Raw genomic sequence first — 15,991 nt, 5'->3', positions numbered from 1 at the left:
TGTTGTTTCTCTCTCTGCAGACGCTGCATGGCAGGTTGAGTGTTTCTAATATTTGCTTTACTTCAGATTTTCAACAGTTCTGTGGGGTACTGCTGGCATTTCTCCACGTAAGCACCAATAGCCCAGGGATTGCTGGTCCTGTGTTGCGTTCCTCATGGAGTGTAGTGGAGCATGGACATTGCAATATTCTTGCATGTAAGCTGAGGGATTTACTGATAGAGCATGCCCCTAGTTTAACCTGACTCAGGAAACAGTGGTTTCATTTATTTGAATAGAAGGGAACTGGCTATGGCTGAGGAGATAGGTATTGGAGAGTTTACATTGTTTTGAACAATTTTTTAAAATTAAATTATTTGTTCCTCATGTTCTGAAGTGATCCTTTGATTTCTCCAACAGATATTTTAACAAAGCTTTCAGTTACTAATTAACCTTTGCATGAAGTTTAGTGGCTTGGTAGCAGGGGACTGGATCAACATTGGTCATGCTAGTGCAGCCTGAAACATTTGGCAAAATATGTCAGATGTGACCAATGTCAATAATTGTTGGTGAATCCGTAGAATTCATTGACAGCAATGTCACTGGGTATCTGTAAAGCGGAGGTTGATAGGTTCTTAATTGAAAAGAGTGTCGGGGAGAAGTCAGGAGACTGGGGTTGAGAGGGATAATAAATCAACCATGATAGAATTGCAGAGGAGACTCAATGGGCCAAATGACCTAATTTTACTCCTATGTCTTATGGTCCAATTGCATTCTGGATCTTTGACTGCTTAAAAGAAATTGTCTTGAAAATTATTGGTCAAGTAATTAAAACCCATTTCCTTGATTTTAAAATTATGATTTTGAAAAGATTTAATTCAAAATAAACAGCAAACACTTTTAAAATTTGGCACAGACTGAATAGGGGTAAAAGTCAGCTTTCTGATTTACATATCTGAGGTAATTACTTGTGATTGTTTTAGATTTGAATACTAATAATTTATTTATTTATTTATTGGTTGATTTATTGGCACCCAGATTGGAAAAGTCCCTTACAGCCCTTCGCGACACGCCACCCAACATCCTGCGACTTAACCCTAACGTACTCACGGGATAATTTACAATGGCCAATTAACTTACTAAGTGACACATCTTTGGACTGTGGGAGGAAACTGGAACACCTGGAGATAATCCACGTTCTATGGGGAGGACGTACAGATGACATCGGAATTGAACCCCGAATTCCAATGCTCCGAGCATCATGCTAACCGCAGTGCTAGTTATCAATTAATTATTTGTGATACTAATAGCTGTGCTGAAGGGACACAGTAGTTGTCTGGGTATTTGTTGTTGATACAAGTGTTAATTAACTGAACAACATATCATTCCTGCTGTTACTTACTGTTGGAATTTTTAGTGCCAAAACAACAAGCATCTAGTCAGAACAAAGTACAGTAGAACACAATGATTTTGTTGATAATTAATGCATTTTATATTATTCATGGATTATTCCCCCAAGGTTTCCCGTGAAGAGGGCATGGCTTTGGCAAGAGAATACAATTGTCCATTTTTCGAGACTTCAGCAGCTTTGCGCCTCTACATTGATGACGTCTTTTATGGCATGGTGCGAGAAGTCCGAAGGAAGGAAGCTCTGCCATCTACTGAGAAGAAGATGAAGAGAAAGGGCAGTATCTGGAAGAAGTTAAAAGGCTCATTCAAAAAGAAAAAAGAAAACATAACATGATAGATATTTATCCTCTCTACTTAAGTGGATTAGGCATATCCAGTTGTAACCTTAAATTGGTGTGTTAGGAATAGCAAATGAAATTCTGTATTTTAATTTGTTCACTATTTTTAGAACACAGGTGTTTGTTACCTTCTGAAAAATTATGGGTCTTACACATACATTTTATGTTGTAAACAAGTTGTTGTCTGACTAGGTTTCAGCTATTTATAAGTGATCTTTCATACATAAAATGGTCGATGTGTTCAGAAGAATTAAATTTTATTCAATCAAATGCAGCTTAAAGTTGATCTTGTGATGATTTTTATCTAAGTACCAATGACTACTGTAAGCTTTGAACCTGAAACACAGATTAATAGATGTTTTTGTCCTTTGAAGCTTTTCTTTCTTACGTATATCAACATGAACAAATGGCTGGGGTCCTTTATTGTTCTGCAATGTAAGCATGATAAATTCAAATCAGATACTCTGTTTAGTAAACTGATTATTAACTGGAGACCTGCGAATTATAGATAGGACAAACAGGCATTCTGCATTGGGCTAAACTGGAAGATTGTTCAGAGAATTGGAGATTTTCTTTTTGCCATGCAAAGCAATTCTGTTCATATTGTCCATGCCAAACAGAAGAGTGCTATTTCGGCTAATACCAATTCTCAGTCCATTGTTTTGTATGTTATAGATCCTGATAAGTTCATCATGAAATTATTTAAATATGATGAAGAAAAGAGCCACCTTTCTGTCTCTTATCATTCTTTGCAACAGTAAACTCCAGACCCTACTATTTAATGGGTGAAAAAGGTTTTCCATAATTTTCTCTAATCACTCTACCAACCATCTTAAATCTCTGGCCCTTAATTATTGTCCTTGCTGATAAAGGAGATAAATACTTCCTATTTCATTCTGGTACATATCTTACAATTTTGCATTTCAGTTATGTCTGCTCAATAGAAAAGAAATCTCATTTTAGACAATCTATCCTCATTACTTAATTCCTAGCCTTGTCAGCATATTTATAAATTTAACCCTGATTGCTTTGACATCATTCTTGTTAATGACAATTAAATGATCTATTAACATCTAAAGTGACACACACCCAAAATGCTGGAGGAACTCAACACACCAGATGTCATTTGTGGAGAGGATTTAACAGTCAATGTTTTGGGCCAAGACCTTTCATCGGGACTGATGGAAGGTCTTGTTCCAAAACATCGATTGTTAATTCCTCTCCACAGATGCTATGGACCTGACGAGTTCCTCCAGTGCTTTATGTGTGTTTCTCCGGATTTCCAGCATCTGCAGAATCTCTTGTGTTTATTAATATGTCAACTAAATCTAACAGTAAGTTTTATTTTTGCTTCTAGAAAGATCTTGCTTTGAGTGAAACAATATAATACTGTCATGAACTAGTAATTAAATACCAGTTGCTAGTATCGAATAGATAATTATAATATTTGCAAGACACAAGAGGTACTGCAGATGCTGGAAATATAGATCATGGTCAGTATCTTAGGAAATCTACTTCATACTGGTGCTTGTCACCGATGTCTTAATTAAGTTTCACACTTACACCTATTTCAATTATTTCTCAAATTTAATATTCACTAACCAGTCAAAGAATTAGTTTTGATCAGATCATTGTGTTATTGGCATACTGGATTTCATTTCAGATCCTGCAGGTGAGTGTTCAAGACTGAATATTACAGCAACAAGTGTCATGTGAATCGATTTATCATTATAATATGTGATTATCTGTTTATTTCCTGTAACATTTCATCTGTCAGAATCTTCTGCTTTTGGATAATGTATTTATTTCGTATATTGGAATATATTGTACAAGTGTCCCTCTGGAGGATTCTTTACAGACATCACAGCAGGAAATAATGTTTGCATTTGTACGTACAATAGAGATAAAAAAAATAAATAAAAACCCTTTTACTTTCTTTAATTTCAACTATTTTCTGAATCAGTCATATATTACATGTAGTACTGCACTTGGTTGTATTTCTTCTGAGTGATACTCATTAATAAAAGGGCTGTTATTTCTGTAAAACTGCATCTATCACCATAATTGCATGTTCACTGAAGACATACAAAAGACACATTTCTCCTTTCATAAACCTTTATCATACTAACAAAGTGTACACGCCATGACTGTGCAAGGTCAGAGTCACTTAATTAAATATTTTAGTTATATTCTTCTAAAATAAGTTGTGTTGAGACATAGTCAATCTGTTTTAATTACAAGAAAGATGATTGGACTATTTCTATGAATTGCCTTTTGCTAAAATAGTGAGCTATTTGTTGCTTTTGAAAAGACAATCTTTAATAGCCCTCTTATAGTCAGGATAAAATTGTACACTCAGCAGTCTGGATGTTCTGCTGCATCTAGCAATATTTATTGTTGTTAAGCAACAGCTCTATAATCAGTTATACGGTAAGCGAATCATTTTATATGCTGTGAGATTACTGCTTTATATTCTTCTCCTTCAACTCCTTTGCTGCCATTGGGAGTTTAGTGTGATTTAAATTAAATAAACCTAAGTATTGCTCTTAAGTAGGCTCTAAATTCAGAGGGCACAGTTTTTTAAAAATCTTTTTAGGGGTTTATGAATTTAAAATGTAAAGGATGTCAATATTCACAACAAATGATTTTATATATTGAAGAGGAGCAGAGTAATAAGGGAAGCTTTGGGCCTATTTAAGGCAGATACCTTTAAAATTATAATGATCAATAATAATTTTGAAATTGCACATATGCAGGGGCATATCTATGGAAAATAGCGCCCTTGGCAAGCACTGAAATTGCGCCCCTGTCCAAACGTCTGACACCCATCTTTTAGATAACTTTACCATAATATCAGCACAAAAATACAAGTCAAGCTCATTAATCTTTTAATTAGCAAACTATGGCACTACATGAAAATTATAACTGCACCTTCCGTGCTTTCACTGATACAAATTGGTCTATGATGTGATCAAAGTCAGTTTTTTCAGGTTCTTCTCTTTCTACACTCAGCAGAGCAAGATCACACAGTCTGCCTTGACCCAAGGAGGCTCTCAAGTATGAAAGTATTAGTTTTAACTTGCTGAATGATCTCTCACAGCTGGTGATGGAAACTGCGATGGTTAGCATTATCTGAATAACAATGTGAAGACTGGGGAAGACACTCTCATCTCCATACCGAACAATAAATTCAAGGAGCTCTTCAGGTCTTGATATTTTCATGTTGACCCGCCTTGATAGCAACGTCTGCAATCCAAAATTTCTTCATATAGCTGCTGTCCATCGACATTAGAGCTGTACAATTCACCCAAATTTTCGCACTTCTTCTTTAGGTTGTTACTGTTGGCGCTGTAACACTGTCCCTTGACATCGAGAAGCAACTCAAACTTGGCGTCAGTGTCATGCAAATGAGCGAACCTTTTATCCATTTCTCTGTGAAGATGGTCGAGTGTTCCCTTCATGACTCTTTCCATTTCCTCCTTAGCTGTTAACCCAGCGTCTCTCAAGTTCTCATCAGACTCATTTCTTTCATCTCTGACGTCTTTCAACTTCAATATTCCATTCTTGACAGAGACCAACTCCTTCTTCAAGTGACTCACTGACCAACACTTCTCTTTCATCATAAAAATGATCTCGGAGGGCTTTCAAATCCAGGGCAGTATCGTGGAAGTTCATGCTAGGATCCTGCAGCCTCTTTTGAATATGGTCATTGCGAATGAGTACTTTGTTCCAAAATCCTAGCAAAATCAGAAAATCGTAACTCAACATGCGGTTGTACAGCTCCCTTGCATCACTGCTTGTTTCACTGGTCTCGTTTTCATTGTCTACCATGTCCTGGAGAACTTGAAGTATCTCCTCAAGGTACTTGTGACAGGATTCACTGCTTCTGTCCTTGCACTCCACCTGGTTTCAGACTCCGACTTAACAACCACAGGCACAGCGTTGTTGTGTTTTTCCCAGTGCTGTGTTGAACGAGAGAAAAACACGTAGAGAGCTTCGATGGTTCCAAAAAACGTGACCATCATTGTATCCTGCTTGGCTGCATGTACACCCACCAAGATGAGTGAGTGATTGTCGCAGTTCACAAACACTGCCAGGTTGTTTTTCTCACTTATTCTTTGATGAACACCACTTCTGTGTCCAGCCATCACAGCAGCATTGTCATAGCACTGTGACCGATAATCTTGTAGCTCCATTTTGTCCTTCTTTAGCTGTTTCAAGATGTCTTCAACCAAGCTCTCGGCATCCCTCTGGCTTATCTGGATAAAACCAAGGAAGGACTCTCTAACACGGACTGTTTTCCTCTCAAAATCAACTTCCACATACCTCACTACTTCTGACATCCGCTCACTGGTGAAGAGTGGATGCCATCATGTGGATGAATTCATTCTGGACACCTGGTGAAAGATAAGACGTGGATCCAGGATGACTTTCCAAATGAGTGAGGTGTTCTTTTAAGACAGGGTCAAAGATGGCCAGTAGATTGGTAAGCCAAGGAAATTTCCCACATTGGAGTCATTGTCTAGCTGAAGTGACTCCCTGTGTCCTCACAAAGCCAGGTTCTGAGTCACAAGGATTCTCGCCAAGATATCACGCCACTTTCGCTTTTTCTTCTCAATTTGTGACTGAAATACCGCGACAATAACTCCTCTGTTTCCAGCTAAATTTCTTTCCATTTCTTTCCACTGTGTGAAGCATTCCCGATGATTCTTGGCGTTTTCATGAACACTAATCCTTTCAGGTGCTTTCCACTGGTTGGATCCACTTTCCTGCTCCAATGAGGATTGATGGTCTGACCGGGAATAGAGAAGACAACAGATACAAAATGCAGACTTTTTAGAAGGGGAATAGACCAGCCATGAGCGAGTCACTTCCTCACCATGACCATTTCCCAATTTCCTCTTGAACCAAGTTTTGTTCATAGAGCGGTTACTTGTTGGTAGGAAAGACCCCTCACTGTTCTGGGAATACTTCGAACCCAGCTTTATTATTTCTGTTCTCAATGCGTCAGGCAGAGTTGCTTTTCCAGTATCCTTGTCGAACTTCAGAAGTCCAATGTCATGCTGTTCAATCACTTCTGATATGACAGTTTGAGGCTCCTTGACACCATCCATTTCACTAGGTTCAGTGTCGTCAGGTTCAATCTCGTCAGGTAGAATCTTGTCAATAAACTCAACATCACCACAACCACCATTGACTTCGCCTCCTGTCATGTCCACGTTCTCTGTGGCAGCCTCACTCTTAATCTCATCATACTCGGATTTATCTGGCATGACTTCCTCCTCGGCTTGTGATGCATTTGTACTTGATCCGCCTTTGGATTCTAACAAACTTGTCGCAGGTGCAGGCGACTCCATGGAACGAGTCAACCTACTTGTTCCGGGCTTTTTCAAAGAAGGGCATGAAGATCTTGCTCGACTTCTTGGCTTCCTCCGCCTCCAACTTTCGTCTCTTCCGTCCTTCAGCTCCACTTTCCTTCTTCGTGAAGAAACGTTTCATGGTCTTCTTACACAATGCTCTGAAATAAGGCCATCCTAGTGCTTCTCGCCCATGATAATCAAAGACAGGTCATACATCTGAAGAAAATTCTTTTTTTCACTATCAGAGGATGGCTTATCTGACTTTAATAGAAACCGCTCAGTGGCCTGCCATACCTTAGATACGCCACTGCACATATGTAACATCTATTTTCACAGTAGACAAAAAGGATACGAGAACATAGAGCATGGAATATATTCTGCCTGGAGTTCAGTGACTAGTAGTGTTCTGCGAGAACCTGTTCTGAGACCCCCACTCTTTGTGACTTTTATAAATGACCTGAATGAGGAAATGGCAAGGTTGATTGGTAAGTTTGAAGATGACACAAAAGTTGTTTTGCCCATTGAATCCCATGTTAAAAATGGAACTGTCGTGGAAAGTTTCTTTCTCCCAACAGGAATGTCCTGATGGGTGTGTCGTCTGTAAGCAAGGGGTTGCTGAATGCATTATAGACAGAAGAGGGAAGTTTGTTGTTTCAATGGACTAAATTTGGATGTTACATTGTTTGTTGAATATCATTGAGCAAGTATCAAGTTAGTTTCCAAAGTAATTTTCCTAAGTGACCTCCCGATGTAAGTTGGCAAACTACAAAGATTGTTCTTGGTAAACTAGTTCTGTTTTCCGTGTACATTCTGAGATTTTTTCACATAATTTTTGTAAGAGCAAACTTTTAACTCGTATCTCAGATTGTTTGATAGTAATTTGTAATTTCAGTAAGAGAATTACAAAGGGTGGGAAGTGATGGTAGGAAGTGAGGAGAGGATGTGTCTAGTAGTGGAATCTCACTGAAGGTAACAGAAATTCAAAGGGTAGTGGGATGAAAGGTGATGATCAGGACAACTCTCTCCTTGCTCTGTCCAAGAGGAGAGGGGTTGAAAGTGGAAGTACAAGAATTAAATAAGATTGCAGTCAAGGACACTGTTAAATATGATGGAGGTGAAGCTACAGTTCTGGAAGAAGGAAGACATCTCGGAGGCATTTGCGAAGAATGTCTTGTCATCAAAGCAAAAAGTGCAGGTCGAAAGTGAAATGCAGTTATATCAAGAGGCAACAAGGGGAAAAGGAAATAGAAACTACCAAAGCAGTAGTAGTTGTTAGAAGATAGACTACCAACAAATATTCATTGCAGGCTTACCAACACCTACAACTATCTCCAATACAGTTTCACTCAGATTCTCTACCTCTTTCCCTACCCCTGGTTGAGCAGTGCACCCTTCCTATTTGGACTGCAAACTTACGGCCAAGGAAACTCTCCAGACCACATTTCAGTAATTTTTGTCTCTGCTTTTTATCTTTAACAATTTTTCACTTAATGTCTGAGTCAGTAAATTCTGCCAATATTGCTATTCAATAATTCTTGCAAAACTCTGTAATTCCCTAGGAAATTGGCAGATTCAATATTTGCGTTAATGAGCAGGTGTACAGATGTTGAAGAAGTGCTAAAGAATGAAAAATGCCATGTTTTAAATATGTCAATGCACTTTGATGGATGCTAATTGTCTCATGATATATGTCAAACAACAGAGGAATTTTCTCTTAATATTTATTCCTCAACAGTTGTCATTAAAAACTCATTCTGGTTGTTAGATTTTGCTGTATGTACTCCTAGTGGCCAGTTTATAAGGTTTGACATGTGTGTTCAGAGACCCTCTTCTCCCCACTGTTCCATCCTCGGCTGCAGAGAGGAGGGACTGTCTTTCGTTCGGTGTGGGATCGCTATGCTACCGAGAGGGAAAGGCCTGCCGCTGTACCCAGAGGATCTTACCCAGGTTTTAAGTGCTTTGGATATGGACTTGGACTACAGATTTTTTTTAAAGACATAGTTCTTTTATATTCTGTGTTTTTCGCCTGGTCCTTCTTGTTTTATTATATGTGGGGGAGGGGTGATTTGGGGGTTAATGTGCCTGTTCCATTTTTGTTCATTTTTTTAATGCGGGAAGGAGGGATTTGGGGGTTGATGATTGAGCTGCCATTCAATTCTTTCTTGGTTTTGTGGCTACCTGGAGAAGATGAATTTCAGGGTTGTATACATCAATATTAAATGAACTTTTGAACCAACCACCCTTCCCCCTTTTTCCTCTAGCAGCCCCCCTTGTGGAGACATGCAACCATACTGTTTTGCATTGAATCACCACTTTGATCCTTCCTGTTGTCTCAGTGTTCAAGTTGCCTCTGATGTTATCTGTGATTCCATGCTCTCAAGCAGACATATGAAATTCAAGATGCAGTTACACTTTCAGGTGGAAGTATCCAGTAGTTTTGAACTGCTTCCAAACCATACTGTTCATGATCTTCTGCTGCTGTAAGAGAGCTGCCAAAAAGCGATGCCATGTATGTGATGGGAGGTGAGAACCCTGATACAATAGCTATCACTAAACAGGTAATGCTGAGCAACTTGTGAGCCTGAAGATAGACAGGTCCCCTGGTCCTGATGGAATGCATCCCAGGGTACTGAAAGAAATGGCAGAAGTTATAGTAGAAGCTTTGGTGATAATTAACCAAAATTCCTTGGACTTTGGGCAGGTCCCGGCAGATTGGAAGACGACTGACGTCATGCCACTTTTCAAAAAAGGATGTCTGTTGAAGGCAAGTAACTATAGGCCAGTTAGTTTAACATCTGTATTTGGAAAAATGCTTGAAGCTATCATTGAAGAAGAAATAGCAAAGCATCTAGAAAGAAATGGATCGATCAGGCAGATGCAACATGGATTCAGCAAAAGCAGGTCCTGTTTGACAAACTTACTGCAGTTCCTTAGGATATAATGGATACAGTGGATAGAGGGGAACAGATGGACAGTATTTACTTGGATTTTCAGAAGGCATTCGATTAAGTGCTGCATAAAGCACGTATCCAGAAGATAAGGTTACGAAGAGTTGGGGTGATGTATTAGCATGGATGGAGGATTGGTTAACTAACAGAAAGCAGAGAGTTGGGATACATGGGTGTTACTCTGGTTGGCAATCAGTGGTGAGCGGTGTGCCGCAGGGGTCGGTGCTGTGCCCGTGTCTGTTCATGATATACATTAATAATCTGGAAGAGGGGACTGAGTGTAATCTATCTAAGTTTGCTGATGACATTTAGTTGAGTGGAAAAGCCAGTTGTGCAGAAGATACAGAAAATCTGCAGAGAGATATAGATAGGTTAAGTGAGTGTGCAAGGGTCTGGTAGATGGAACACAATGTTGGAAATAAAAATGGAAGATCAGATTATTATTTAAATGGTTAAAAAAACCGCATGCTGCTGTGCAAAGGGACTTGGGGATGCTTGTGCATGAATTGCAGAAGGTTGGTTTGCAGGTGCAGCAGGCCAACAAGAAGGCAAATGGAATGGTGGCCTTCATTGCTAGAGAGATTGAATTTAAGAGCAGGGAGGTTATGCTACAACTGTACAGGATACTAGTGAGGCCGCATCTAGAGAACTGTGTGCAGTTCTGCTCTCCTTACTTGAGGAAGGATATACTGCCTTTGGAGACGGCGCAGAGGAGGTTCACCAGGTTGATTCCAAAGATGAGGGGGTTAAACTATGAGGAGAGATTGAGTTGTCTGGGACTGTACTCGCTGGAATTCAGAAGAATAAAAGGAGATCTTATAGAAACATGTAAAATTATGAAAGGGATAGATAACATAGAGACAGGAAAATTGTTTCCACTGGTAGGTGAGACTAGAACTAGAGGACATAGGCTCAAGATTCAGGGAAATAGATTTGAGACAGAGATGAGGAGGAACTACTTTTCCCAGGGAGTGGTAAATCTGTGGAATTCTCGGCCCAGTGATGCAGTGGAGGCTAACTCAGTAAATAGATTTAAGACAAGTTTAGATAGATCTTTGCATAGTAGGGAATTAAGAGTTATGGGGAAAAGGCAGGTAGATGGAGATGAGTCCATGGCCAGATCAGCCATGATCTTATTGAATGGCGGAGCAGGCTTGACAGACCAGATGGCCTACTCCTGCTCCTGTTTCTTATGTTCTTATGTCCACTTCAAGGTATGACATGTGTGTTCAGGGTTGCTCTTCTGACACCTCTGTTGTATCATGTGGTTCTTCCAGTTACTGTTGCCTTCCTGTCAGCTTCAGCCAGTAACCAGTCTGGCCATTCTCCTCTCACTTCTGTCACTAACAAGGCATTTTCACCCACAGGATTGCCACTCACTGAATGTTTTTTTTTGTTTTCTGCAGCATCCTCTGTAAAGTCCAGAGACTGTTGCGCGTGAAAATCCCAGGAGATCTGCAGATACTCAAACCACCGTCTGGCACCAACAAACATTCCTTTGTTCAAGTCACTTAGGTCAAATTTCTCCTCGTTCTGATGTTTAGTCTGAACAACTGAACCTCTTGACCATGCCAGCATGCTTTTATGCACTGAGATGCTGCCATATGCTTGGCTGATCAGATGCTTGCAATAATGAGCAGACACACAGTTGTACCTATAAAGTGACCGCTGAGTGTATATTCACTGCTGAGTTTCTTAATTTACAGCAGTGACTATTAGAAATTATTCATTAACATAGTGTTATTTTCTCTCTAATAAAAACATGTGATTTTCTGAACATTTCAGCAAGTAGGTACACTAGTTCTTGCACAATTCTTAAATTAGAACTGTGACTACACTTCATATATATTTGAGTGGATGTAAATTGCTTTATGACATTTGAGGTGCTCTAAATAAAGACAAAGGTTATATTATATGCACCTAACTTTACAGAAAAAACTAAGTTATGAGGCATAGTATGAATAGAGACAAGGGTAGTACAGATACCCTTAGAAAAATAGAGGGCAAAAATAGAGGTAACCCTAGGTAATTTCTAAAGTAAGTACATATTTGGCACAGCATTGTGGGCTGAAGGGCCTATATTGTGCTGTAGGTTTTCTATGTTTCTATTGTTATGTACCCCTAGGAGTTCTCCTGCAAGAGTCCCAGAAGATTATTTCACAGGTTGAGTCTGTGGTGTCATGTAGCCCTTTAGGGGTCATATTTTTTATGGACTATACCTTTAAAAAGAAAGAGAGAGTTGTTCAACACCAGGCACCTTGTCATTAAGAGAGAGAGAGGCGAAGACTGCTTTGAGATGGCGTTATGAACCGCTAAGGTTTATATTTTCTGTGGACTGTCACTTTAAGGCACGAGAAAGAACTGAGACTAACTTTTGGATTTCTGCTGACTTTGGAGAGAGAGGGCACCGAGCAGATCATGAGTCGCCATGGTGACTGAGGGCGGCGTTATTTGATGGACAATTGATGTTATGGTTTCTCTGCACCGTGTTTACTTTTTACAAGGACAGTTACAGACACAGAGAAACACATGCTTGGAGTCAAGATGGATTCGATCAATGAAAGACACCAGTGAGTGAGGTCCTGGTTTAAACTTTCAGTAGCCCGAAAAGGAATGGGTTGAGATCGATCCTGAGTATTGATAAGTGACTCTTACAAGTTTTCTGCAACTGGAACGAGTTTGCAGGGAGAGAGAAGGGAGGAGCTACTTGATGGACAGCTGGTGTTTAGCATGGTGAGATAAATAAAAGGTCAGCTGATAGATTGACAGACGTATGATTTTGGACACTGGATGAGCTTGGTTGTGCCCGCAGAAAGATGGGTTTTTGGAGGATCGATCAGGAGAATCGATCAGTGGCTCTCACAGTGTGGAGAAGGTGTGACTGGTGGGGAGTTATTCGTGTGTCCAAGCCTCGCGCGGGTTGATAATTCCACCACAGAAGAACAGTCTCCTTTTGTTGTGGTCCCATTCGGTGACTTTAAAGGAAGAGAAGAGAGGAGAGAAGGTTTGAAACAGAAGAAACCTAGTGATAAAGAGGTCACTGTTTGGACCCTCTCTCTAAGTAGCCCGTAAGGGTGAGTTTGATTCCATTCGAATACGAAGGTGTGGTTGTCACATAGTTAATCCACAGGAGTGGGTTCTCTGGTGTGGGGAAGTACCTTGTGAATACTACTTGTGGGTTACCCTTGTTTGGGTGCGGTAGTTCACTGAAGAAAGGCACCTCTGTGGCAAATCACTGTTGGAGTTACTTCATATGTTGTGGAACTGGATAAGTGGCTAACACAGTTGTGTGTTTGGGGTAACCTTGTGTGGAAACTTCCTGTGTGTGATAATCCTTACCTGGGTTGGTAGTTTTACCACTTGAAGAGGATCCCCTTAGTGATAGACTACTATTGGTGATAATCCCTATGTGGATTCTGTTGGAGTATCCTGTGGCCACCACTTTGGGATGACCCGTAGCTGAATTCGGGTGTGGTACCACTTGTGTTGAAAGGATATTCGTTGAAGATCACTGTCGGTGATACTTCGTGTGTGGAGTGGAACAACTTTGGATATAAAACCTACCACTATTTTTATTCTGTATTGCTGTCATGGAATCTGTGGAATATCGACATAATTGCCTTCTCACAACATTCGCCTTTGGATTACAAACATCTCGCATTAATTAACCTGAAGAATTAAATATCTCTCTCTCTCCATCACTATTCAACTCAATACCACGAACTGAACTGAACTTAACTCATCATCGTAAGACTATCTATGTACCACTGGACTTGAAGAAGCTTGATTTTAATATATTTCCACACTTACTTATATATAATCATTGCTAACCTGTTTTATATATCTGCATTTATATTACTGTATTGCATAGTTACTAATAAATAATATTAGTTAATAGCAGTACTGGACTCCAAAGTGTTTTCTATTTCTGCTGGTTCTCTAACCCGTCATGGGGACATGACACTATGTCTAAATGCAAAATCCAAATGAAACTGACACATTCCAATATGGAGTAGTGTGAAGTTCAACTCAAATTCAAATGAGAAAGACAAATCCTAATGACAATACATCAGGATCAGCACATTGAAGGTTTTATGAAGTTATGCATGCAAATAAATAAAAGCTATTGTGCATTAATAGTAGGACATTCTTTGTTGACAACTCTTGACAACTTGATCTGTTCCATAGTACAATCAGTTTGTTACTGACAGTAGGTCAACTCCATTTCCCCAACTTTGTTCTGTGTTTCTTGTCTAACTGCATCACTGCTAAAAATTCCCATTATCCCAGGTTTTGGGGGCAGAACTTCAGATTTCATCTGCTTTATTTTCACTTTCTGGTTTAATTCAAGAATTGTAAATTTGTGTCTTCTTGTGTTACATTCCCCACCTGAGGAAACTGCTCCTCTGTGTCCTCCCTATTCAACCACATTAATTTTGGAATCAGTTCAAAACCATTGGCAACTTCCACATGAAAGTGTTTCACAGAAAAGGTGTTACCTCATCTTGAATTTCATATGTCTGCTTGAGAGCATGGATTCACTGTTAACATTAGTAGCAACTTGAATACTTGGGCGACAGGAAGGACCTACGTGATGATTCAATGCAAAGCAGTGTGGCCACATAACTCCACAAGTAGGGCTGCTAGAGGAGGGTGGGGCTGGGAGGGGTGATGGAGTAAAGAAAGTCACCTGGGCCATTGCAGAGAGCAAAGGGCAGGCATTTATTGAGATTTTCCCTGATACGGATACTTAATATGTGCATGTGGTTATTGGCTTCCTCTTTTTCATCTGTATTTTGCTTCACCCTTTCATCTAGCCTTGAACCTTGCCATCTTCTCATTACAAAAGATAGCTGGAGACAAGTAAATAAAATGAACTATAAATGCACAAAGGACCTTTTACCATGGTTAGGCATGTAAAGTCTGCCTCATGAGCCAGAAAGCACACCACTATCAAAGACTTAAACATTTTGATAGGATTTTGTTTCAAAGTGCAAGTAAATGAGTTAAAGCTGTTGAACTCGAAAAATCGCACAGACTTCAAACATCGGGGAGTGGATCAGTGCACTTGATCATCTACCGGCTGTAAACGTTGATTTAAATGTAGGCTTTGAATAATCAATTATTCAGCTCCAGTGCATGGCTTATGCCAAAAAGGTGATGGGACATTAAACTGCTGTCCCATCCTCCCACGTTTATCGATAAATTATGAGCGTCTGGTGAATAATTAATAAGTCCTCCTGAAAATTGGAGAAATGACACAGTAATTGAATCCAAATTACCTAAGCCAAGAGCAACATACTGTTGCTAGTGGAGACTGTGAAATCAGCTGGTGGACCAGAAAATTCTATGGAACATAATTTCTCTACCCTCAAGCTGCAGAACTGAATGATTAGCAAATAATAGATATTTTCTCAAGTTCAGATATATTTAGTTTGTGTGAAATCGCATTTATTATTATTTTAATTTACTGCACAATTGCGCTCATTTTTATTAAATCTTTCTTCCATTTGGCTATACTTCCTTGATTAGTAAGGCTGTCAAGGGTTATGGGGAGAAGGCAGGAGAATGGGGTTGAGAGGGATAATAAATCAGCCATGATGGAAAGGTGGAGCACACTCAACAGGCCAAATGGCCTAATTCTGTACCTGTGTCTTATGATCATTTTATTAGATTTGATATTTTATTAAAATATCAAATCTACAGAGAAAGGTTGAACAAGATGGGTCTTTATTCATTGGAGCATAGAAGGTTGAGGGGGAACTTGATGGAGTATTTAAAATTATGAGGAGGATAGATAGAGTGGATGTGGATAGGTTTTTTCCATTGAGAGCGGGGGAGATTCAAACAAGAGGATATGAGTTGAGAGTTAAAGGGCAAAAGTTTAGGGGTAACATGACGGGGAGCTTCTTTATTCAGAGAGTGGTAGCTGTGTGGAATGAGCTTCCAGCAGAAGTGG

General features: G+C 39.6%; 1 protein-coding gene across 3 annotated transcripts in view; it reads left to right on the top strand.

Annotated features, from left to right (window-relative positions):
• Positions 1-3,642, top strand: part of LOC140194560 (GTP-binding protein Rit2-like) — a 387,704-nt gene extending 384,062 nt beyond the window's left edge. For all 3 annotated transcript variants that reach the window (XM_072251778.1, XM_072251777.1, XM_072251779.1), the window contains one exon: positions 1,496-3,642. In XM_072251778.1, coding sequence (XP_072107879.1) covers positions 1,496-1,720 — 225 coding nt within the window. In that variant the 3' untranslated portion in view covers positions 1,721-3,642. The remainder of the gene's footprint in view (positions 1-1,495) is intronic.
• Positions 3,643-15,991: the final 12,349 nt, after the last annotated feature.

Source organism: Mobula birostris, chromosome 3 (genome assembly GCF_030028105.1).
Source record: "Mobula birostris isolate sMobBir1 chromosome 3, sMobBir1.hap1, whole genome shotgun sequence".
Lineage (NCBI taxonomy): Eukaryota > Metazoa > Chordata > Chondrichthyes > Myliobatiformes > Myliobatidae > Mobula > Mobula birostris.
This window is presented reverse-complemented; position numbering and strand designations above follow the sequence as displayed.